Genomic DNA, 26,046 nt, shown 5'->3' on the forward strand with positions numbered 1-26,046 from the left:
AGAACGCAGTGCTACATCCTCTGTCATACATGATATGATCTTTCATCCTATGTGATACAACAGTTTTGACCTAAATCAGGTGTGTTCACATCAGGTGTGTTCGTGTGATGTAAGCTCCTGTCAGGTAGCTTAGATCAGGGAATGAGGATGCTGTCCTGGGTTCTGTTTCATGGTTTCAGCAATGTGAAATGAAACTAAATGTTAAACCAATATTACATTTTCTTTTTAAAATTTTTTTTACACTATAATTTACTTGAAGTTGTTTATCAAGAATCCACAAATGAAGCAAAGGTTCCCAAATCTTTTTCTCTTATTTTTTTCTTTATTATGTTCTTTTTATGCAGAGCCTCCACCCATGATTCAGGTTCCTAATAATGTCACGGTTGTCCCTGGTGAAGGAGCCATCTTGACCTGCCTGACTTTAAGCACAGTGCATTACAATCTCACCTGGCAGAGAAATGGAAGGGATGTGAGGCTTAAGGAGCCCCTGCGAATAAGGATAATGAGTAACCTGTCTTTAGAGGTGAAGACTGTACAGCTCACGGATGCTGGCAAGTACAACTGCATCGCTTCTAATGAGGGTGGATCTACCACAGCATCAGTCTTCCTTACAGTGCAAGGTAACAAGGAAACTGCATGTTAAACTTACTCTGTCATGGTTTATATTTTCTTTATCTTGTGAGCGGTCTCTCTTAGTAACTTCTGTATTTTATTTATGCCTGTTGATAAAACTGCATGGAGACTGACAGAATGTTATGTAGTTCTTCCCTGTTTCAAAATGGCAATGGGAGTTGCTAAAGAGCACTAGTGCTCATTTTGCGAGACTGCCTTGTGTTGTGTGTCTCTGAGCTGTGGTTTGATCCTCCTCCTATAACTGCCAATTTAACTGCTGTACAAGTGAATGGAGCCTGAGGTAGTTTTGTTGTTAGTGTCTCCTAAAGAGTAGAGCACAGAAATAGCTACACACACACATGCATACACCACTCCCCAATATTTGTAGCTAACCTCTACTTTGAGAAAATGTACAGGCTGGCTATGTGGATTATTTTTTATTATTATTATTTTCTTATTTTTTAATTTTTTTTTTCAGTGAAACTATAACTATTGTTAAATATGTGTCACTAAACTGGTAAAAGTTTCTGTGTTCATCTGGTTTATTTTATATCTGTTTGTAACAGAATAGTACTTCTAAAATTTTTCTGTGTATTATGTTATTGTATCTGTTTTATAGTGCCAGTCAATACAAGCTAAGAACTACGCCAACCCCCATACGTTTGGAAAACTTAAGTTTTAAATTCTACAGGATTTTTCCATAAAGACACTCATTCAAGCATGTCAAAGGCAGCAAGAGAAGCACCCCTGTCCCTTGTTCATCTCTTCCTGGGATTTAGATTTTCCTCCTAATGTCTGTAGACCAGTCTGGGAGCTTTAACAAAATGACCAGATTACTTCTGGCAGTTTTTTATAGTGAAGCTAAAGAAGTTCACTGCTGCCACAGGAGAGTATTGAGGTTTCAAATCACTTATGTATGTAGAATGATTATATCAAGTAGTTCAGAATTACATTTTGACTGTTACTGGTATTGCTAACAGCTTTAAAACACGTCTGAGAACCCTCTTGGGCAGTTCAGACAGACTTAGTTGAGAGTCTGAGATGTGTTTTCTTTCATTTCTGATGAAAGATGCTTAGAACAGAATAAATGTGTAGGAAACGCTAAGCTGCAGCTGAATTCACATTTCTTCAGTAGTGTCTGCCTCTTTTTGTTTGGAAAAAGTAATCAACTGCCAACATCTCAAATGGCTATATCCAGAAGCTGAATGGTATCAGGATGTTAGTATGCACTATTATTTGTGATAATTTTAGTTTGCTTGGACAAATTGATTTCTATCGGATTTCTGGAGGTACTTTGTGTGATTGTGTCATGTACAACCTGTAGTGCTTGTTGAGGTCTAGAATAGTATTCAAAAGAACAGTTTATATTTGGCAGCAAACGAGTAAATTATTTGGCTATATGTAAGAAGCAAAAGCTTTATAGGGTTGTCATTATTAACATTCTGAAGAAGGAAATTTGAAGTCTTGTTAATACATTGAGATGGGTTCATGCTTTGTGTAGTTGCAAGTAATTCAGAAAGTCAAATTAAATTCATATTGAAGCCCTTTATTATTGTTGGGACAGTTCCATAAAGATCTCTGAATTTTGGATCGTAAGAGAATGAACACTGCTTTCACCCCCATTTTCTTTCTGGAGTGGGAGTTAAGGCAGAGAACAAATGTTGGTAGCTCTAAAAATAAGCCAGCATCTGCTTTACATGCTTAAGTGGATTGTAGTAAACCCTTGCTTTGAAAGGTTTCAGTTTGATGCTGCTGTTTCTGAAAGAGAACATTCATCTGATTTTTGTGCCAGCAGCTGTACAAATACAGACTGAAATCTTAAATGAGAGTTGACTTTTTTCCCCCAGTTGTGTGTTCTGTGTTAAGAACATACTATACTAAGTCACTAATTGTCCCACGCTAATATTGAGCACAGCTAGATGAAAATCCTGTTCAGAACTTGTGCCTGTCTATGGAGTGGCAGTATACTGCTCAGAGTAGTCTGAAAAGTCACTGAATGCAGTTTTATAAATTTCAAGGAGTATAAGCTCTCAAGCCTTCTAGGATTGTATTGGTACTTATTGAGTGCTATGACTAGCTTTTAAAGTACACGCTCATCTTTAGACCTTCTTTAATGATGGCTGCATAGTGTGAATTGCTCAAGTCCTCCCAACAGATTGGTGTTAGATGGAAACATAAATTAATTTGCAAGGGCATTTGCTACTTTTTAAGGGCATTCGCTACTTTTTCAGATGCTTCATATAATACATCAGAAGCCTGAAGGAGCATATTGCAGCTGTGTGAGACTAAAGATTGGCCAGGAGTGTGAAACATTGTTGGTCCTATGAACTTTTCAGTGATGTATTTCTCACTGATGAGGGAAATACCATGAGCATGTAAACTTTCTCTTCCAGCTTGTTACAGTCTTGTAGGCAGAATATGAGTTTGCTATATTCATATTTATCAGGTTGAATTAATATGGACTACTTTGGTAGCTTGATGTTTTGTTCCTGATGTTTTCATACACATAAGTAATATTGATTCGGGGGAATTTTGAGGAATTTAGGCTTTTTTTTTTTTTTTTTTAATGAAGCAGTGTGCATGCTGAAGGGATTGATTTGTGTTGGTATTTTGTTTCCTTACTCCTCCAAGAATTTCAAATACACACTTAAAACTCAGATCCCTGAAATTTGGGTGATGCTAAATGTGATTTATAGTAGTCTTGGCTTTGCATGTTTTCCAGTGTGAGTAAGTAAGAGTAGACAATGAAGGACTTCTTTTAGTGATTGCCACTGTCTTTTGCCTTTACAACACAGCTGTATAGTATGTAGAAACTTTTGCAGCTTTTGCTTGTGTTTATGTTGGTGATTAGTAGAGATGTTTGAGTTTAGTAATCTGAGCATATGATGAATTCCAGCAGTAGATGAACAAGTAGTGAGGCAACACTGAACATTTGTCTTTTTTGGGAGCCATCTAAGGTAATGACATGCCAGCTGCTGTGCATTGAGCTCACTGACAAACAGCATGCAGGTCAGCATACTATTCTGATGTATTTCTTTATCTGAATGTACAGGTAGAATAAAATAATACATGCTGTAGTTACTGTTTTGTCCATAAGCATGGTGGGTTTCCCTTACCTGCTTATTTGCTGAACATTTAAAAATGTTTAAAAGCCTGTCTGGTATAACAATCACAACTGAAAGGTATTTTCAGCATCTGCTTACAAGTAGCACTGTTAAATAATTCAGAGTGGTCTGTGCTACCAGCTAAGTGCTAGAAGTACCTAAGCTGCACCTGCAAGAAATAAGCATACATATTACGTGCTCCACCTGCCCACATAAGAAATAAAGTGTATGTTTGATTTTGGGCATTGAAGAATTGTCATTGCTCTAATAACAGTCTGCTAAGTGATCTTTTGTCAAGCCAACATGTGACAAGAGTACTGTCCTACTGGTTAAACAGTCAACTATATTAGACGCGCAGTGGGGGAAAGCGGGACCTATTAGCCTGACAGGATGCAAATGTGCTGCCTACTGTAGGGAAATGATGTGGGTGGATGCTTACCAGCCAATTTGAAATCCAGGTTGAAAAAAAAAAATTGCCCAGGAGACAATGTATGTGACTTGGTTCAACCAAAGCAATGGTAATTCTCAGGTATGTCCCAGACAAGGAGCAGAAACCAGAACTGAATGAACATGATAGGACTTTCAGCATGAATGTGCTTATATCTGGAATAATTCCAGGAAAGGGACTGCCTGGATGGACAAAAGGTAAATTGTCTCCTTGGCATAACCCAGTGCTCTTTTCCCTGAATTTCCTCTGCTCTTTTCTCTGAAAAGATATAATACAGAAATAAACATCTTAATACATTCACTTAGATACATGGATACATACTGTAATGATAGGCAAGGAGAAATTTGTTACACTGTACTGAGTTCTTTAAACATAGAGAAAACAAGAAAGGGAATAAAATTGAAGTATTACTGCTTTACCTGCTATTTCAAATTTAGGAAGTTAATTAAATGCAAAGTGTCCGTCCTAAAGAATGAAAAGCAGTTTAGTTCCTTTTGTGCTTCTTTCTAGGCTGTTATTTGGAACTGTCTGAGAAAATGAGTCGATGTTTGTTCCAGGCTGCATATTTTAAATTTACTACCTCAACTCTGTTATCACTGTGGCACTTCCATCCCTGTTAGAGCAGGAAGTAAAACAGTTTAACTCTCAGCAATGTTCTTTTGATGTAAAAGTCAGTATTCTTTGAAAGAAAGAGCTGAATCAGTACCTATGTGTCTGCTAGGTGCTAATTACGATTCGCAGCAGGCTCAATGATAGTCATTAAGCTGTTTTTTCAGAAACTAGCCTCTTGCACAGGAAATGCAGGTTAGCAGAAGGGTCAGGAATTGCCTGAGCAGCCTCTCTGGAGTTCTCTGCCGCTCAGGAAAATTAATGAGTATTCCCAAGTTCATTTGTCTTCTCCCCACAGCTGCCGTTTGCAAGAGGTTCTTTTCTACATTTGCTGAAAGGGAACTGATGGGGAAAAAATTGTTTGCATTATTAGACCTATCACTCTTATGGCCTGACTTCATGAGTTGGCCTGAATTTGTTGTTTGGGAGGTTTCTTTTGATAATACTCCCTGGGTGAGATCCTCTACAGATCAGTACAAAAGCAGGGCAAACAAAGCTCTCTCATCAAGCTAGAAATACCTTTACATTTTCTGTGTCTTTTAGATAACTTGTCACAAATTCAACTAAATAAGTGATGATTAAGCTTTTGTAATTTTGTATAGTATTCAGATCGTGCATCATAGGAAGAGTTCTTACTCCAAAGAATTTAAGTCCTAACTTGAAGAAAGATAAAAAATTAGGATATTAAATAAAACAGGAAATTAGTGTCATGCATCTTAATCTCTGTCATTTGATTTCTTGCTCTTGCTCATTATTTTCTTGCTGCTTTCTCACAGAAAATGTAGGCCTTTAGAAGGATTTCTAAGACGAGTTTTGGAGGAGTGGAACCATAACATGTTTAGAAATCAGTACTTCTAGCTGTCTTCTGACCTACCCAAACCTCTGGTTCAAGGCAATATACCATATGGATCTCTTGGAAACTAGCTTCTTGCAGGATATTTGATTTGTGTTACTGCAACAGTTAATAAAAAGCACAGGGAAATCATTAATTAAAGTATTAAGTATTGTACTTGTAGCTGTAAGAAAGGTGTTGGATTGGCAACCCTTCCAGGAGGGCTGTGTGCAGTCCTTGGTAATGCATAGGAGCATAAACAAGTTCAATTTACACTTCAATAAAGTGAACTGTCTCTCTATCACATGAAGATGGGGACACATCCCCTGAGAAGAACCCACTAAGTTCCAGAGGTTGAAGTCCCCTATTTCACTTCCTGTAAAGTAGTGGTTTTCCAAGATGATGTTTCTTTATCTGCAGCTTGTCAGTGCTGCTCTGCTGGAGCAGGAAGCCTGACTTTTTCTTTTTCATTTATAAAGGTGTTCACCAAGTGTTTTTTCCTGAGTCTACCATCTTCTAGGGCTGAGTACAAACCCAGGACAGGGTCATGAGTAGGAAGGAACCTATTTCCTTTCCTTCTGCAGGGCTTTCTCCTGCAGGGAGGTCATTGTAAAGGCCAGACATGTGATATGTATGGTGTCAGATGCTTTTTTTAATGGCCTCTTGTTCACAGCTGGTGCACACTTATTGTGTGCTTAATTTTTTTCTGATAGAGTCTACATATGGTCAGTGAATGCCAAGTTACAAGGAAATGCAGGGAGGTTATGAAAAACAACTTTGGTGACACTGTAGCGCATATCTGCATGTCTTTTGGGAAGTAGTTCTTTTGGCTACAGAGAGAAAATGGGTGGTCCTTCCCCTGTTGTCTTTCACAGCACACTTTACTAGTGCTGGGGTGGATGCTGTGTAATATATCACAGCAGATCAACTTGTTCTATCCTGCCATAGCAGAGTGCTGTTGGCATTGGTGAAATTGCAGCTTGTGCGTACTCCCTGGCTGAACAAGAAGATCCCAATAACGCTCCCCCTCTTACCCTATAGAAGTTAAATTTGTGCTTGGAAGCTTCATGGAGAGTCTCAGAAAAGCAACCATGAATGCCACTGCTGCATATCTTTTACCTGAGCTAATGCATAAGCAGTTAGGGAAACAGATGTTTCTGTGGTTCATTGTGCAGCGTCACCTTTGCAGAGTGCCAGGGCAAGGGATGATGCAGGATGGCACACCCTGCGCTTCTGCATGGTTGAGGGTGGACTGGGAAGGAGATCAGTGGGAACTTGGCAACTAAGTGAGATGGCTGGCAAGTGAATGAATCAAGCTAATAATGTCCAAAGACAATATTCCTTTTTATTAGGTTCACTTGGTTGATGCCAAAAGTATAGATGAGTGTGACTAGCTGATTAATGTTGAAGGCTACTTTTTGTTTATCCCTATTGAATGTTTTGATCTTTATTTAGGCTGTAAGAAATCTGTTCTCAGCTTGTTATTCAAACAGGAGCCTTTGTCAGTTTTTCTGTTTATGTGCAATTTTTCTTCTGCACTTCTTTCATTTGGCTTGTGAACAAAATTAAAATTGAATTGAATATTAATTCCAATAAATATTGCTAAAATGTGATTTAAACTTAATACAAATCCAATGAATGGAGAGGATTCCTTTTGCAAATGTAGTGACAGGTTATGTGCATTTGTGTTGTTATTTCATAACATAGGATATAATGTGAATTCTGTGCCTGATCTGACATCAAAGTGGAAATCTATGCTCTGGGAGGAATTCTTCAGTATCTGCATAACCCCTATCTTCTGTCTCACTTACTGACATATCTTAATAGCTATCATAATAGTAGACTTGGATATCTCTCCCCCCCCCCCCCCCCCCCCCCCAGTATGCACTCTTGACAGTAACATAATGTAGGTTTTTAGACAGTTTGAGAGCAAAGCCATTCACTTCAATTTATATGTTTCCACATGGAAAAACTAAGGCATATCCATAAAACTCACAGTAACACAAGAATTCATAGACATCGCTGTGGTCGTGCAGGACTTCAGTCTGAAGAGAATTAATTTTTCACACCATCAATACAGTTCCTGTATTACTAAAAGCAGGGCTTTGTGATAAGCATCTGCTCTTGCAGTATGAAGTTAGAAGCCCAAGTAGGTTAATTCAGACCCTTTTAGTTGATGCTAACAAGAATGGGTTGTAACTACAGAGAACTGCTAGTGAACAGACTGGACAGAGGGATGGGGCTCCATCTATTCTCTGCCAGTATCTGTGTGTATGTAGGAGGGTCTGGATGTTTACTGTAAGGTCTTGAGGGAGTGAAATTTTACAAAAATCAAACCCTTGTAAAAATTTGCAACAAGCATGTGCAAACTGCTGCAGTGGTTGCATTCTTACGTAGTGGTTTTTTTTTTATCTAGATGCATTTCAATAGTTGTCCTTATTTAGCCTTGTTAATGCATTATTTGTCAGGTGAATAGGTTGAATCATTCAGTTTTCCAAGAATGTTCTTAGTGTAAAAGGCAAGAAAGAACCTTGAGGGTGCTGCACAAAAATGTTGATACTTTACAAGTAATGGTTCAGTCAAATATAATCTGCAGGGTGGCTTTTGGGGAAAAGTTTCTTCTAAAAAAGAATAAAAAGCATGCAGAAATTAGTGAAAAAACATTGGCAATACGTCTGTTTTTTACTAATAAAGGGTGATAAGAGGGTTTTTTATGTTCTATGAAATAAAAATTTGGTATTTGTTGTCCCTTTTTCATGCTAAGTTTAACTGCTTCAAATGGTTTTAATGAGTATTAGGGCCAAGGATGGTTACAAATGTGAATGCTTCAGACCCTGAAATCTTCACACCAACCTTCTTTCTCTTCAGAAGCTTTACACATTATCTATGTTGTTTAAAAGGTTTTATTCTACAGCCTTGAATGGGATTGGCTTGTAAGGAGCTTGTGCTTCTCCTGCCCATGTACAAATCTTCTCTATGATACAAAGAACAAAGCAAAAGAAATCAAATTGACCTGTCATGCAAGAAAGCCTGTTCTGTGTCCCTGCCTGGTGGTTGCTGGCCTTTGAGCAAGAAAACAAGATGGTTAATTAGTGGCAAATGTGGCCTCACTGATATTCAAGCTACCAGCTAGAATTACAGCTGTGTATATTGACTTTTTTCAGTTAATTTCATTGCTTATATGTTAAATACAAATATTTCTTCCACCTTCTGCTCACCTGATAATATCATTGTGTGAAAATAACTGCATGAGCAGTGGTGTGTTGCCAAAGCACAATGTGTAATTGCCATCTGAGACAAACAGTTTCCTAATACTGCCATGAGAGGAGACCTTCCTGAAGACCAGAGCATGCAGGATATCTCCCAGTGTCTCTTGGCAGGATTTAAAACAAAATAAAAATAGCTGAGAAAGCTGTGCACATCATGAATCACTTGAGGACAGTTCTGTAACTTGCATCCATTTCTTGCCTCTCCCTGCCTCCTTGTATCTGGATTTAATCATAGTACTTCTGGAACTATGGCTCTGCCTTCCTCTGGTGCCTTTCTGCTGGGAGCTCAGAGATTTCAGAGCTGTTATGAAACATGAGAGGGACTTTTCAGGACCCTGGAGCTTTTTATTAAATCTACTCTGAGTGAAAAACTAATGAACTTGGGGAAGGTTAATGGACATAAATTTAAGGAAGGAAATGATAAGGCATTATATGCATCTGTGTTTACAGTTTTGCAACTGTGTGCAAATTAGTTGCTGTTTATTATTTAATTTATTCCTTGTCTTTGACAGTATAGCTTTGTGGCTTTGCATACACTTTTACTTAAAGGTCTCAGAATCCTTTACAAGCTCACATTTAGTCAATGACTGAAAACAGTCATCAAATCTTGGCAATAATAGTTCTGCTCCCCAGAGCACCAGGTGCCATACTGCATCAAAAAGCCTTCCTCAAAACAGCATTACATTTCTCTTTGAAAGAGGTGTTTTATGCACTTAATAGGAGCGTGCAGATAAGTTTGCATGAAACACTAACATGTGAATTATTCATGAAATGCAAACATAAAACATAGTGCAAATACTTTAAATAAAAGTATACTAAAAAAGTTAAAGTTATGTCCATGACTTACATGCTGATGTTACTACTAATTATATTTCAAAACTACTTATATTTTCTGTAGGAAACTTGCTCTCCTATTCAGTAAGATGTATTACAGGACAAATCATTCTATAGTAACTGTGATTGTGGCAGACAGTAAAACATCTGATATCCATGGGACAGTTATGTACTGTTATATACTCCCCTGCCTTGTGGCTGTAATGGGATGTAATTAGTCCATATTATCAAGTGAAGTTGGACCTGCAGAGGCACAGACACCTTGTTAAAGTCAGCAGAGTGTGACTTGATTGATAATATCTATAGACTTGCCAGCCTGTATTTCCCAAACCTATGCTACTCTTGATAAACCCTTCCATGTAAAAGGTGAAGAGATCTCCTGCTCTTCTTATCTGTGCTCTTAATTTGATGTTTGAGCATTTGAAAATAATTTAATTTCTCATTATCTCAGGTTTTCTATCAGTCACTAATCCCCTCTTATTAAGTGTGCTGAGATCATGGGGAGGAAGATTGTTTTCCAAGTTCTGTATTGTAATGCCATTTGCTTGAAAAGCTGCTGACTAAAACCCACGGTGTTTCTGCTCTGCAAGGAGGTAGAACCTGTCTCGCTTCTGTCCTAGAAGCAGCACAAGCTTCTGCAGGGAGATTCTTCTTCCAGGCTAGAAACACTGTGGGTTTTAGTTAGCAGCTTTTTTAAGCAAATGGTATTACAACATAGAACTTAGAAAATAATTTTCCTCCTGCCAATGATTACAAAAAGGGCATGGTATTAATTCTTCCAGAAAGGCATTTGTAGTAGCACTCTGAATTTTTTCTGTTTGCAATATGACAGACTGAACTAGAAAGATTTTTGCTGTTCACCTGGCAGTTGTATAGCATCACATCATCTTCTTGTCCTTGATGGATTATGCCACACATAGACTGTGTGTACTGGCTCTTAGACACATTTTTCCTTAGCAGCCATGAAAACATGTCAAATGTCACCTGAGTCTATAGGATTGTGTAATTCCCACTGAAGCTAGTAAAACAGAGCTATGCAGAGCAGCCCTAGATTCAAGGTACCACTGTGTTACATGTATTTAGCCTCTTTTACTCTCCCAAAAGGGAGTGTTAGGCTTGATTGCTAGTAAAAAGATCAGCTGCAGAAGAATACATGTTAATACAGTGTGTGATTAGCAAAAGGCAAAGCTCCGAAGGTGAAGATTGATACTACTGATCTAATAGTAGCCAGTTTCATGCAAGTAACTAAGATGAAGTAGCAGCAGTTAGCACTACAAGTTGCTACTTTCTTATCCATTAAGTGGTGTGGATCTTTTTCTTGCCACTGTAAGAAAGACAAAATTGTATGTACCATAGAAGAAAATGTCAGTTGCCACAGTGAATTGTTTTGGTGGTCTTTTTTACTGAGGAATTCTGTCTAAGCATGTAAGTGAATGAATTCTATGAAGTTCACCACTCACTTTTCTGGTGAAAATGCAGCTGAAATCCATAACATCCATTGGAATTGTTAACACTGCAGATTCAATTGTCTTCAATGTGATTTTGCTGTTAATTTCTTTCTACGCATACGTCGTGACTTTTATTGTCATCGTTCAGGTTATATTCTTACTGTTGGCCTGCCAGAAGACTTGTGCTCGTTGGCTTTCATTTTGAGCAGTCTGCACAAATTTGACTCGAATTTGTCAAAATTGTCTCTGTTGCTGCTTTGCTGAGTTTTAAGCATGCTCTCCTAGTTTCTATTCAAAGTGATGACCTAGCACTACTTACTCTTATTTTAGCCTGGCTTATGACCTTGATGGATTATGTTGGTGAACTTTGCTTGGTTCTGGCAGCTTTTTGCCCACATCTGGGAGCTCCAAATTCTGCATCTCAGAGCAAAGCAAACCGTGTAGGCATGTTAATTAATTTGGTCTCTGTACCTTGAATCCTGACTTACTTTTTTAAAGGCATGTATGTTTTATGCTGAGGAATTGATAGACTGTACTAAAGGAAGTGAGGAAATGAGTGGGCTCTGAGAAAGGATAGCTAATTCAAGAAATAGAAACTCTTTGAATAATATTATAAGTAAAAGAGACTTTAAAGAATGTGTTATCACCAGGCTGATTATGTTTCAGTGCAGTCACTGACCTTAGGATGCAATTCATGTGTGTCTGATGGTCGTTATCTGTGTTACATTGAAGCAGTTCTAGGGAAGTATTCATGTGACCTTTATTAGGACTGTTTTCTCACTATACAGCTGTTTGAAAATGGGAATAAAGTTATTATTGTTATCTGTAAGTGTTTTCTAAATGGATCTTTTTAATTGCTGTTTTTAATTTCTTTTACTAGAACCACCTAGGGTTGTCATTTCACCTAAGAATCAGACTTTTACAGAAGGCTCTGAAGTGTCTATCAGGTGTTCTGCAACAGGTTATCCAAAGCCAACAGTAGTATGGACACACAACGATATGTTTATTATTGGTTCAAGCAGGTAGGGGTTATAGCTTTATTTATTTTTAATTTATGTGAGAAAGAAATTTGAAGAATGCCATAATATTCTAACTATTTCTTCCACAGGAGTCTGTGAGTTTTGGAAATAGTACCTCAATCTTCACTTTTATAACTCTTTAATTTCAATTTCCTCATCTCTAAAATGGAAATATTTTAGTTCTCTTCTTTAGAAAGCTTTTTACAAGATTAATTTAGACACTTTTCACAAAATGCATTGATATTCTCTGGTAGGTATAATAATACTAATATTGTTGCTTATAATAAGAAAAAACCAGCAATACCTGTTTATAAACCATCTGGTCATGCTGCTGCTGTTGCTGCTTGGAGTGTGGATGTAACTGTTACTCTCTTTTCTTTAATCATTTTGGTTGGTCCCCTGTGTGTTTCCAGGTATAGATTGACCCCAGAAGGCACCTTAATCATAAGAAAGGCAATTCCAAAAGATGCAGGAATTTATGGTTGCTTGGCAAGTAACTCAGCTGGGACAGAGAAACAGACATCCACCCTTACATACATAGGTAAGTAAAAGAAACAAGGTAGTGAAATTAAAAAAACAAATATATCATCTGGCAGGAACTGTTAAGATTAGTAGAACCATGCAGAACATACTGGTGGAAATTTAAAAAATCTCAGAAAATATGTTGAACAGCTCACAAATGTCCCTTTTGTTTTCTGTTCAAATCTGAGTAGTATTGTTATGTGATATTTGGGGCTTAATGTTTCTTCTTATGCTATTTTTAAGAACAAAAAAAATCCAACCCTAACACTGGGTATTAAAGAGGGGTAGGCTTGCAAATCTGAGTAGGTCTTTGGAGAAGGAATCATGTTTCTGTAAATTCCTGTAGTGTGCTTGGCACTGTGGAGTTCTAGTCGAAATTGTGTACTCTAAACACTACATTATTGTATTAATAGCAGACTACTAAAATTCTTGATGACCAACATCTGGCTGGAGCGGGAGAGAGACTCTGAATCTTTTTACTTTCTACATGATCAAACTCTTCCAATTCTTTCCTTAAATTCCTGTATATTCTATGTATGGTCCAGGTGCTCTGGACATTCCAGACTCTACTTTTTCCATTTCCCAGTGTTTGTCTTACCTTACATGATTTTTAAGGCTTCTGACTTTTAATGCAAATATTCTTCCATATAACAAGAGAAAATTAGAGTATTTCATGGTTTATGTCTTAAAAATGATATATGCTTTGGATGAGGAAATCATTTTTTCTATATTGTTTCTTTTTAGAGGGCCCAACATTGACCATAGTTCAAAGTGAAATTCTGGTTGCTCTTGGAGACACAACTGTTATGGAGTGTAAAACAACTGGAATCCCACATCCCCAAGTTAAATGGTTTAAAGGTGCACTTATTACTTTGTGTTTGGTTTATTTACTTTAGCAGTAATGTTTAGAACAATGATCCTGAAGTGACTTCATTTTCTCAAAAGGTCGAATTCCTTTGCAATGCCTAGGGAACTTTGTGTTCCTTCTTCTGAATCTCAGAGGTATCTGCTAAAATTTCTTAAGTAGTGAGGCAGGATATTGGGTATCACAACTGCAGTTGTTTTCATAGAGTTAAATAGAAGTTAGAGAATCCCATGGCTCAAGACAACATTTATTCTAAGAAAAAGCAGTTGGCGCCTGTGTGTGGTTGTATAAGCCACCTGCCTGCTGATTTCCTGAAAACCAGTACTCTTGTTGGGTAGATACTACCAACAGGTAGTTTATCCAGTCCAGTCTTTCATCTCTGACAGTGGCTGGAGGGAAGCACAAACCCTATTCTGGTCTGTTTGCAAATAACCTTCCCTCAAAGGAAGCTACTTCTGAACTCACTGCAGTTAATGGTTGGCTTGTATTTTAAAGCAGGCTTTGATGCTCATCCCAAAGAGTACATGTGGGCCAATTCTGAATGTTACACATCAGTATTGTGGCTCCTGCTGAGCTTGAGAGGCAGCAAAGTTGTATTCTAGGTTTTGGGGAGTTCCCAACTTGGTACAGAGCTGGCAGACAAGTGGCTGCCACATGTAGTCTCTAACTTGGGAAGAAGAAATACAGCCTGGCACGTTGTCCTAATGCTACTTGGGTTTGTTTGGATCTCTGTCCAAAGCTACTTGGGTTTGTGTTCCCCTTGTGAAACAAATAAATAAAAAGGGATCGTATCTAATGTAGTAATGAATTTTTCCACACAGTTGGGTGGAAGTCAGAGTACTCGTCTGCTAAATGAATACAGGCATGTTGTGAACTAATCTCAAACTTGGACACTGTTTTGTTAGAATAATTTTGGTAAATAACCTGTTATATTTCAGTTACTTTTTTTCTGTCTGGACTTAGGTGACTTAGAGTTGAGGGCATCAGCATTTCTCATTATTGATACTCATCGGGGTCTTTTGAAGATCCAGGAAACACAAGATCTGGATGCTGGTGACTATACCTGTGTGGCTACCAGTGAGGCAGGGAGAGCTTCTGGAAAGATAACTCTAGATGTTGGCTGTAAGTAGCTTGCAATCTAGACAGTAAATACTCTAATTTCAGTGTTTCTATATCTGGTCAATGGTGCCTTGTTTATCTGAACCTTTCTCACAAGTACATGTAAGTGTGTGTGTTCTGGGAACACCTTTTTGGTGGTGTTCACTAAGCTGTTTCCTTGTCCTATTTGGACTCCAACTTTCTTTCACCCTTACTTCTTTTGCAAAGCATAAAAGTTATGAGGAGGAAGAGAGAGGCAGAGCAGGAAGAAACTGTTCAAACATCAACCTAACATAGTTCTCAAGTAGTGAATATATTATACTAACTTCAGTTACTATGTAAGGTTATTGTAACTTAGCCCTTCCTCTCCTCTTTTCCTAATTCTTTCTAACTGCTTGTGGCCTGACACATCACGTCTTGTGAAATGCATGTTCCTGTCAGGCACATACACTTTCTAAAGCAATGAGCAACATTGTTTGAAGGAGACGAGGAACTTAACAATGCTAACACTTGAGTGTGCACGTTCGCCTGTATCTGCCTTTTTTTGAGACGTTTAGCCCATTTCTGAGTTCCCCATTGTAAGTACAGGGCATGCAAGGCTGCTTTTGTAGGGTGTTGGTAGAGTTGGGAATCTGTTGTTAGAAGAATAATTGTGCATAATAGGACATAAATTTAGGTTGTCAACAGTGCAAGCAGAATGCTAATGTCATGTTGCAACCCTAATTCACTTTGTGTACTCTTTTTTTTTTTCTCTCCTTTTTTCCCCAGCTCCCCCAGTTTTCACGCAGGAGCCTAGTGATGAATCTGCAGATATTGGCTCAAACATCACACTGCCGTGCTATGTTCAAGGTTACCCAGAACCGAAGGTTAAATGGAGGCGGCTAAATGGTGCTTCCCTTTTCTCAAGACCATTTGCAGTCAGTTCCATCAGTCAGCTCAGAACAGGAGCTCTGTCTATTAATAGTAGGTAGACTAAACTTCTTAAAGAAAAGATGCTAGAAGGAAGTAAGACATATGCAATGCATTTAAGTTACTATACTACTTTATACAATTGTTAACTTTGTAGAAAGACTGGGTTTTTATCAGAGATTGTGTTTCTGATGCTGATTTCATTGCTGTTAACATGCAGTTCATTTTCCCATGAGTTTGTGAATTCAGATGTGTTTCATCATTGGCTTCACTCGTCAGAGAAATTATTATACCTTTGTTTAAGTAAATGTGGATTATTGTCTCTGTTGATACTGAGGAGCCATGGATTTTCTTTTTTTTCTTTCTTCTTTTTTTTCTTTTTTCTTTTTTTTCTTTTTCTTTTTTTTCTTTTTTTCTTTTTTTCTTTTTTTCTTTTTTCTTTTTCCTTTTTTCCAAGAAGTGTTTCTAAACTCATTGTTTTAGGCAAGTCTTAACTTGCATAATAACTAGAAATTCTGCAAGTTGCTTTGCGACTTCAGTTATTTGGAGCATTTCAGTCACCCTTATGTGCTAAGTGATCGTATTCTGTTTTCTTAATTAACTCTTTTATTCCTTTCTAGATGTAATCAGGTTGGGTGAAGTAATTCCACTCTACTGTATGTACAGTGCTGTACAGTACTGTATGTACTCGTGTGTTATGTACTACTGTGTGGGTGTCCGTTCACGTACAGACACGTATTGTTGTATGTAGTAAGCAGTATTCCACAGTAAATGTACTACATGATAGCGTATGTATGTGTGGATATATAGTGTACTGCCATATATTATTTGTGCACGTTAGTATATACTGTATTAAAGTATATGCAATATATAAAGTGATGAAAAGTATCATATATATATATATATATACATACACAATGCTTTTTTTTTTTACTCAAGCACTCATATAATCATTACTTCTGTACATGGTGACAGATGGAAAGGAATGATCTGGCCAAAACCGAATATTTGAAATGGAAAGATAAAAGGATAGAGTATCCATGTATTGCAAACTTTTCAGTGTCATTTCAGATGCTGCAATCTGATCTCTTTTTTTTCCCTCTCTAGGTTTGTGGGTTAGTGATGAAGGAACTTATATCTGTGAAGCTGAGAACCAGTTCGGAAGGATTCAGTCACGGCCAGCCACGATCACAGTCACTGGACTGGGTAAGAGTGGTTAACATCAGTGACGAAAGTGAAAGGAAAGACTGGCAGCATTCCATACCTGGAATATGCTGGAGGAGGTGATAGTCAGTGTTTGTACAACAAATGGGATGTCTGTGGGTTATGTACATACATGGTGACGTATGTATGTGACGTATCTATGACCTATCTTTTTTCCTATAGCTATATTTACAGATATGTAGTCATCCACACAAACTGAATCAGATGACATTTGCATGGAATGTTGTAATTTATTTCAGTGAATTTAGCATGTTAGAACATTGTTTTTTCACTGGCTACGTAAATTTGTATTAGTTCCATCTACACTTTATAACATGGACCTTAAAAAAGTGATTTATCCTGTCTTCTGTTTCTTATTTCTAAGTAAATTTATTAAGAAATGAAAAATCACCATGATGCTAATGATGGGGTTTCTGTCATTTAGTTAATCTTTTTTTTTTAAAAAAAGGCATCAATGAACTTGCTTAGGTCAGTGTGTTGATATAACTGGGAAGGAATCCTAGTGATCCAAGAAGACAGTAGATGTCTAGCTTTGACAATAGCTGTGCTATTAAGGAGTTGTTTATTATCTCAGTTGGACAGTTGGCAATAAAAGGAAAAATAATGCTATGGAATGTATACATTTGCGGGAGGATAGGAATGGAGTCCATCTGCCATCAAAGAAACCATTTGTTAACTTAAAACATGTGGTGGGAATCTGTAATGCTAGTAGTATTTGATAAACAACATGTTTTTACCTATTTAAAAGTGTTATTTAATCCCCATTATTTAAAATTAATTTACAAAGCATGTGCACAGGAGTGCTTTCTGTTTGCTCGTTACAAGGCATGCAGAACTTTCTGCTGGGCTGTTGACCTCTATTCTAATCCCTTAAAATTTTATGCGCAAAGGAAATTACCACTTATTTTTTGTCCTCACCAAACCTGCTACTTTTGATTTTTGGTATTTTGCCCAAGTAAGGAAAAATCATGTATCAGCTTGGTATCCAGGGGAACATTAGTTTTCAGGGAAATGCTGGATTGGATCCAATTTCAGCTGGACAAGTCTTCCATTTGCTGCCATTCCTTAGCCTTAGGATCATTGTACATGTATTCCTTTTCTCTCCTATGCTACCCCACACCTTCATTTGTTTCTTTTTTCTTTTCCTGCGTGCATCATTGACATTTCAGATACCAGAACTCTATCTGGTAGTTTTTGTCATAAAATTAAGTATGTTGGAACTTTCATGCTGTTTGTTGACAGCTACATTTTTTTTTTTAAAACCCTTTTTTCCCCTTTCTATTTAAATCATATTGTTTTCATTGTAGGAAATGTTTCTTGCTCTATATTTGTATAGTACCTTGCACAAGGAGACCTTTGTCTGAAGCTGCTGCAAGTAACATTAGTGACAGGACTAATAATAAAAATTCAGATGTAATACTTTACATGAATATATAAAAAATCTTAATAATTTCTTCTAATCCTTTCTTTTGTTCAAGTTACACCTCTGATTGGAGTAAGTCCAGCCGCAGCCAACGTAATTGAGGGGCAGCAGCTCACTTTGCCATGTGTACTGCTTGCTGGAAACCCTATTCCAGACCGGAGGTGGATTAAAAATAATATGGTGGTAAGACTGTTTTGTTTCCTGTAAGATTTACTGGCAGAGAAAATCTACAACTGACGTTTCAAGCCGCAATAACACCTTGTTTTAATTTACAAAAGTCGATGTACAAATATACTGATAGATTTTAGGCTTACAAATAAAGATGCTTCACGAGATTAGACCTGCTCACTGGAAACAAGGATCCAGTGTCATCGAGGTGAATTACAGCAGAGAACTACCACTCAGCAGGAGATGCTGCCTCTTCAGGAGAAGCCAGTTGGCTGTATCTGTAAGGCAGTAGCTGCTTCTGAGTTTCTGCCCGCGCTGTCATTCAGAGTACAGCCGTTCCCCCGAGAAATTATAGCTTATTACTGTTCAAAATATGAAAGTGGACGTGAAGTGTGGCATCCTGACAGTTATGCCTCACTGTGATCACTGCCCGTGCTAGGAAATTTCTAACTCTGAAGGGAGATCAGAGAATAGGAGATGGTAGTGGGGGATGTGAAGGTCTAGAAAAGAACTTTGAACCAAAGTATGTGTGAATTGACCTTTAATCTTCTACTTTACTTACTTTCAAAGCAGTTTTATGCATTCTCTTTAGCTCCTGAATTTCAGCCTTAGGCTCTGAATATAGGAATGCTAGTGGAATATCCCACTAGAATGACAAAAGTGCTTGAATTTAAACCCTGGTAACTGAAAAGCATTTCTTTTTCCCTATTTTTTAAAAACAAAGATACCAGAAAATTTCTGTAGATTTAGGGTTTTTTAACATCGTGACTTTTAATGTTGCTGATGGGATGAGATAAATTTCAACATCCCTGTATCATATACTCCTTTCATAGTGGTGCACTGCTCAGAGCATGAAAGCATGTATGTTTTCTTTTCCCCTTGAGAGCATACCATTGCCAATTTATAACTCCTGCAGACAGAAAGGTGGTGTAGACACCACGCCTAGGTTAGATGTCTGAAGTTTCATTTCTTTAGTAGTAGCCAAATTACTGACTTCAACATCCCTGTGAAGCCCTGCTTTTTATCATGCTCGCTAATTTCTCCCTACAGCCCTTTCTCCACAGCTGTAATTAAAAAATGATAGCAATTTTTTTTGTTTATGGTCACTAAGCAGAACCCTGGCACTACTTCACCCTTCACTTGCTAGACTTTTCTGCTCAGTTTTTGAATCACTAGGAATCATTGGACTTTTCTTTAAACTGTGTAAGTCCAAGTAGCACAGGCTGTAACTTCTGTGAGAAATACTGGCAGGATCCTCCTTGTTGAGTTGCTAATTCCTCTGTGTAGTAGTGCTAGTTTCCTGTAATTGTAAGCTCATGGCAAAAGCTACGCTCCAAGGGAAGTGTTGGAGTAAGTTATTTTTAAAGAATGCAGCTTTTTCTGAGCATGGCATGACTTGAACAAGTTTGCATTCTAACAACCTTTCTGTAAGGCAAGTCTATGTTGCTGAGCTCATTGATTTTGTTGTTGTTGTTGTTGCTATAGGGTATATAACTTTAAAAAATTACTCTTCTTTTGGGAAAGTTGTAACTTTTCTTATCTTTCACAATGGTATGCTTCAGAGCTGATCTCTTCTACTTGATGGATATGGAAAGTTAGAAGGTTTAGAACAAGTCATTGCACTCATCAAGAGTTGGTCTATGATCAGATTGGGTTACTGGAATAACCAATAAAAAAACACAGTTAAATAATTCAGCTAAGTTTTTGGTTTTGCTTCAGTGCATGATAAGCATGAGTGGCAGTTCTGTATGTGCTCTGGCAAAGCAGAGTTGCCGTTGCAGATCTTAATCTCACACCAGCAGTAAATATGAGGTGCTACCAAAATTCTTATTTAAAATTAGTTTTTTATGAAAGATGGAAGGTAGGAAAAGCTCTAGTAAAATTCTCCAGGAACATATAATTTTTAAGAATGTGAAATAAGTAAAGCCACGCTGCATAACAAAGTAAATATTATCAACAAGTATTTTCTTCAGTAAAATGTTACATCACTCTTTTGGCAGCTGGTTCCCAATCCCTACATTAATGTTCGCAGTGATGGAAGCCTGCACCTTGAAAGAGTTCGGCTGCAGGATGGCGGTGATTATACCTGCATGGCAAGTAATGTTGCTGGGACAAGCAACAAAACTACTACTGTTAATGTGTATGGTAAGGAACGCTGTCTTGTTGATTTTGTGCTGAATGCAAGATGAGAGTGCATTTCTTACTAACAGGAGCTCCCACTAGAGCTTTTTTGTTACAGTTATACTAATTTCTCAAATTTCCTCTTTTGTAATGATGTTACTTTGTAAAGTAATGTGGTGGGAAATTGGATCCACTGCACAGGAAAGAACTGAGTGATTGAGACTGTTTTTAAAATAAAAATAACACCATTTTGTGATCGTAAAAGATCCTAATTTTTAAACATCTTCAAAGGTTTAGCTGTGCTGTCTTCATCTCTAGCTTTATTAACAAAACAGATGCAAGTGGAATTTTACTGGAAAACCATGAAAAGCACTGTCTGGGGGTTTCATAACTGATATAAGGTAGCACAACTCATGGGAGAATTAGAAATAAAATGAATTATGAGTTTGGCAAAATGTGTTTGGTTTTTTTGTTGGTTCCCCCCCCTCCCCCCCTTTTTTTTTCTTTAATTAAAACATACCAAAAATTACACTGACAACAAGACAAAGTGTTAGTATTGTGGTAACCCGTCTGTATTTCAGCTGAAGATACTTGTATTAACTCTGTGTGAGGTCACAACCACTTCATGGTTTACAGCCTGAAATTTTATCACGTGTTAAATTAATCATAGGAGATTTATTTTAAGCTTCACTGAAGATGATGGAACATCATTTTATGTTAAGAATAGCTATTATTTTTTTAATGCAGGCAAGTACTTGGTGTCTAATAAGGTCTTCCATGTCAACACTAGTTTTTGGCATATTTCCGAACTTGAGAACAGAAAGGAATATATTTGTATGTTTTTAGAATGGTCTAGTTTTTTGTCTTATAGCCTTAAATCTGATCATCTTTTTTCCATTGTTAATTCCAAACCAGCTCAGTTAAGTAGGGGAACTGGGGTTCTTGTTATGTCTTGTTACTGATTTTGTGAAGTGATCTGATATTTTTATTCAAGTTCATCTAACAGTCCCTGCAAGAAACCATCACTGCAGTTAGCATGACTTTATAGCATTTAAAACAAATATTAAATAAGCCTGGAGTGTGAACAGTTCTTCACTCTCATATCTGCTCTGTTCAAAATGTTGTCCATCGATGGAAATTGACTTGGCACCAAAAATGCTGAACCCATTCTCATGAAACATGCGGTATAGGTTCAATCATGTACAGTATCGTTTCGGGAAGCCTGGCCTAAAATGTTGTCAAAGGATATTGTGACAAAGACTTTCTGAAATGATTGTGATCAGCTATGTGAAATACCTACAGTTAGTTTAAAACTATATGTACCTACTCCAGTGATCAACCTGTGGCTGACATGCGTTGTTATGAACAGGTATTTGTTCTGTCATGAAAGACTGCAGAGTGGAGGAGAAAGTGGCTGGTCATTGTCAATGTTAGGGTTCAGAGAAGAGACTGAAAATTCCCAAACCCTGCTGCCTGTATGAAGCAGTAATTGAATATAAGGATTTTATTGTAAGAGTTGTGCCATGGTTTCAAATTTGTCTTCTGCATGTGTTTAATGTTTGCATTTATTTTTAGTTCTGCCTGTTATTCAGCATGGACAGCAGATATTTAGCACCATTGAAGGAATCCCAGTAACATTACCATGCAAAGCAAGTGGAGTTCCTAAGCCATCTATTGTCTGGTCCAAGGTAATTTCTCATCTTTCAGCTGTTCATGGTGAAAGATGAATTGAACACATCATTTAGTTGTCATAAAAACTTCGAGAAACATGGCCAAAAGCCCCAGTTGTGAGGGACCTGGAAATCTCTTTCTTCATATCTGCTTTAGTTTCTTAGAGCAGTGCTTTCTGGCCATGGTCCAGCCATAGATCAATGTTCTGTTGTTTGTAAGGGCTTTGGTTATTGCTGTATCTTTGTTTTTAACACTTTAGAAATTGTTCATATTCCTGTTGTGAGTTGATAATTTGAGATTAGGCAACCTGCCACAGATTGAAAGTTTATTTTTGTTTTGGAGCCTTACTTTTAAGATTACTTTTTCCTCTGAGGAAAATGTGTCTAAGAATGGCATTCTGGGGTTAACCATCTGTCACTTTTCAATCACATCCTTGACAAGATATTTTGACATCAGAAATCAATGTCAAAATTAACTCAGTTGAAATCTCAAATTTGCTTTAAAAATTGGGGTCTGTAAAAAGTATCAAGTTTTCTGCATAAGAATCCCTGTGCTTCTGCTGTTGTTACTGCTTAGACAGTGACACTCAAGGAGTGTGAAAAGTTAGTTGAAGTTACTTAATTTGTATGGATGGAATTTTGTGGCCAGGCTTCTTAGTTAATTCAAAATACTTTGTCTGTCTCAGCCATGAACAATAGAAGAGAACTGTAATGTAAATTAAAATATTGCTCAGTTTAGTCAGACTGCCTGCAAATCATTTGGTCTACAGAACTGCATTAAAGAGCATGGAGCATATTTCACAGTGAAAAATCTGACCCGGTGATATATTAAAAATACAGCAGTCTTCATATGAATGGGTCACAGCAATGTGATAAGCTAGGGGAGATGTTACAGGAACTAACATTCTTATATTCCTTCAGTAGTTTTCATGTTTTCATTAGATTTTATTCTATCTCTGTAAGCTTTAGCTTTTATTTAATTAAATGATTGTAATTGATTTTGGAAGATCCAGGCACTATGGACTTCTCTTTTTTTCCTTCTTCTTCTTTCTACAGAAAGGAGAAGTAATTCTTTCCAGCAATGTGAAATTTTCTGCAGGGTCTGATGGAAGTCTGTATGTAGTTTCACCGGGGGGTGAAGAGACTGGGGAATATGTGTGCACTGCAACAAATGCTGCTGGTTATGCTACACGGAAAGTCCAGCTGACTGTCTATGGTGTGTATGAGCTAAAATCAAGTATAGTGTCATTGTCTCTCTACCCTCATTGCATTCTACTTTAGACAGTAAAACCCACTGAGGTGGATTGTGAACAAGGATACCCACAGTGCAAACGGGATTTAAACTAATCCGTAATTAGTGCTTTTGACTTTGTCCTAGATCACTGGATCCACATAGTAGCCAATTTTATAAATGGCTGATACTGAAAGGCCTATCCTTCAGCTGTTATGATTCTTTTAAAACCTCCTGATACCTGTTACCTTGAGTTCATGGACTAGGATCTTCGGCTGATCATAATTCATCTTTTATGGAAGTGAACAGGAAATACCTGTATAGGAATAGAAGTCCCTGCTGATAGAAGAATGAAGGTCCACTAATCCCATTGGTCCCAAAGCTTCCTACCATCTCCCAATATTAGAAAAAAATTGATTTAGTTGTAGGCTTGCTTTGCAAGGCTTTTATGGCTTGTAGGTATTGGTGCTGTAGAGTAACATAGTTCTGGTATTGGTTGCAAACTACCTATGCAATACAGAGCTCAGTTTATGCATGAACTACATGCATCTGTGGCTATCCAGCTTTTTGGGTAGATAGTGCAGTCTTGCTGGTATTTGTGGTACTGCATGTAGGCATCAGCCAGTGTCTGAGGTACAGGCACTGTACATCCACATTACAGTGATTTACGTCTATTGCAGACATGTTATTAAAAATAGGATTGTAATGTTATATACCTGATAAATAGGTGTTTAAACTGAAGTAAAATTGTATGGTGTTACATTTGTACAAATACGTATATTCATTGCAGCTTCTTAATGTGTTCCATGTTACAGTGAAACCTAGAGTATCCAGGCCTGCAGACCAGCAAGGAAATGCATACGATAAACCCATAGAGATCTCAGTAATTGCAGGGGAAGATGTCACACTTCCATGTGAAGTAAAGAGCTTGCCACCCCCCATAATTACCTGGGCCAAAGAAATGCAGCTCATATCTCCATTCTCTCCAAGGTAACAATGTTTGATGAAAACAAAAGAAAAGTGAAATTGCATCTAAGCTTTCAAGATTTTGGATGGGTATATAATTTCTAATTGCCACACGATCAATCAGAAGGTATTAAGTTGTCCAGCATGAGGACTCTGTTTTACTAAGTCTTGAAACTCTCTTTCCCAAACTAAGCATATGTCCCTTTCCAGATACTAAGACCGCGCATCATTGTACAGCTTCCATTCCAGTGAGTGTTTATACGCAATCTCAGGAGGCCAAGACAAAAGACATCCTGTTATATTTGTACTGCGGTGGTGCCCAGAGACCCACATAATCTGTGCCTGATTATAAATGTTTAAAAACTGTTTTTCTTTTCTTAAGCACTTCATATTTATGCTCAGGGGAGCATTGTCTGTTATTCATATGAAGTCTGGGCTGCCAGTAGAATATAGATGATGATAAATGTTTGGGAGTGCTCACAAGGGCTCATTGCTTGCTGCATTTTGGATCCAAAAACTCTCCAGATATTCCTGAACATGTGGAAACTTAGCTAAATGCTCATAAAAATGTTGACAACCTTAGAGAATGAAGAGTTGGGACTGTCTTGTATACAGCATGGGCCACCATGTTGGAGTTATTCCTTATTTTAGTATGGTACAAAATAAGAGAGGAAACGAGCAGGTGATTATTCTCTGTATGTTCTCAGTTGAAGTGCCGGGTGCTGTCACGGGGTGTGCTTGTGCTTTCTAGTCTTCAAGATACCTCAGAAGGGGTAAAGGCTACAGCTGTATTCATAAACCAGGAAACGGTAATGCTGGACAAATGCACACTGTAGTGATTGCTGTGCCCCTTGTCTAGTGTGTCTCACTGAACCAAGAGGAAGGAGTCAGCCAGTGTCTGAGCTGCATTAAGGAATCATACAGACCTGAAGGCAAGCCTCTTTCCCTTGTGGCCAAATCTGTACCTCAGAGCCACCCATTCCAGCGAGTCTGCAACAGCCTCAGCAACTAATAGCTGCTGGGCCAGCATATTTGGTGAAGGAGGCTCATGGACAGAGAGTTGACTTGTTAGTAATCTGTGTGAAATTTTCTGCTGTGTCCTGTGAGCACGTTGCAAGCACTATTGAATCCTCATTCTTGGTCCCTTGTTCTCATCTTAGCTCAGGAGACATTGATAAATTAGGCTACTTGCTCATGGCTGTTGTGGAGATATCCAAGTTGTCCGGAGTAGCAGAAGTCCAGCTCAGCCCATTCCATAAAATTGTTTACAGATGTCAGCAAAAGTTAAAGAATTAGTCCAAACAAAATTGTTTGAGACCACCCAAAGATGATGTTAGAAATATGACCAGTAAACAAAAAAAGAGTGAAATCAGAAATGAAGAAACTTTTATCAGAAAGCAAATGTAATTAGTGGACAAAATAATGGAAGATAAGTTGCCCCAGCAATCTATCTTTTGGGGTTATTTAAAAAAAAAAAAAGTTTGGAAAGATATGGGCAGCAGAGGAGGAATCATAATATCAGACAGATTTGGGTGGCCTGGAGGAAATACACTTCACTTTTGTTTCCATTCATCTCTTCGGGCCATTGCAATCCCAAAATTCACCATTTATGCCTATATGATAACATTGTCCTAATTAGATAGTGCCAGAGAAGGGAATACAGATGATACCACC

General features: G+C 37.7%; 1 protein-coding gene across 1 annotated transcript in view; it reads left to right on the forward strand.

Annotated features, from left to right (window-relative positions):
• Positions 1-26,046, forward strand: part of HMCN1 (hemicentin 1) — a 204,746-nt gene that overhangs the window by 74,086 nt on the left and 104,614 nt on the right. Inside the window, exons 11-22 of the mRNA XM_072867250.1 lie at positions 345-620; positions 12,037-12,178; positions 12,589-12,716; positions 13,442-13,555; positions 14,526-14,684; positions 15,429-15,623; positions 16,677-16,775; positions 18,272-18,399; positions 20,385-20,529; positions 22,081-22,193; positions 23,232-23,391; positions 24,222-24,396. Coding sequence (XP_072723351.1) covers positions 345-620; positions 12,037-12,178; positions 12,589-12,716; positions 13,442-13,555; positions 14,526-14,684; positions 15,429-15,623; positions 16,677-16,775; positions 18,272-18,399; positions 20,385-20,529; positions 22,081-22,193; positions 23,232-23,391; positions 24,222-24,396 — 1,834 coding nt within the window. The remainder of the gene's footprint in view (positions 1-344; positions 621-12,036; positions 12,179-12,588; positions 12,717-13,441; positions 13,556-14,525; positions 14,685-15,428; positions 15,624-16,676; positions 16,776-18,271; positions 18,400-20,384; positions 20,530-22,080; positions 22,194-23,231; positions 23,392-24,221; positions 24,397-26,046) is intronic.

This window comes from Ciconia boyciana, chromosome 7 (assembly GCF_034638445.1).
Source record: "Ciconia boyciana chromosome 7, ASM3463844v1, whole genome shotgun sequence".
Lineage (NCBI taxonomy): Eukaryota > Metazoa > Chordata > Aves > Ciconiiformes > Ciconiidae > Ciconia > Ciconia boyciana.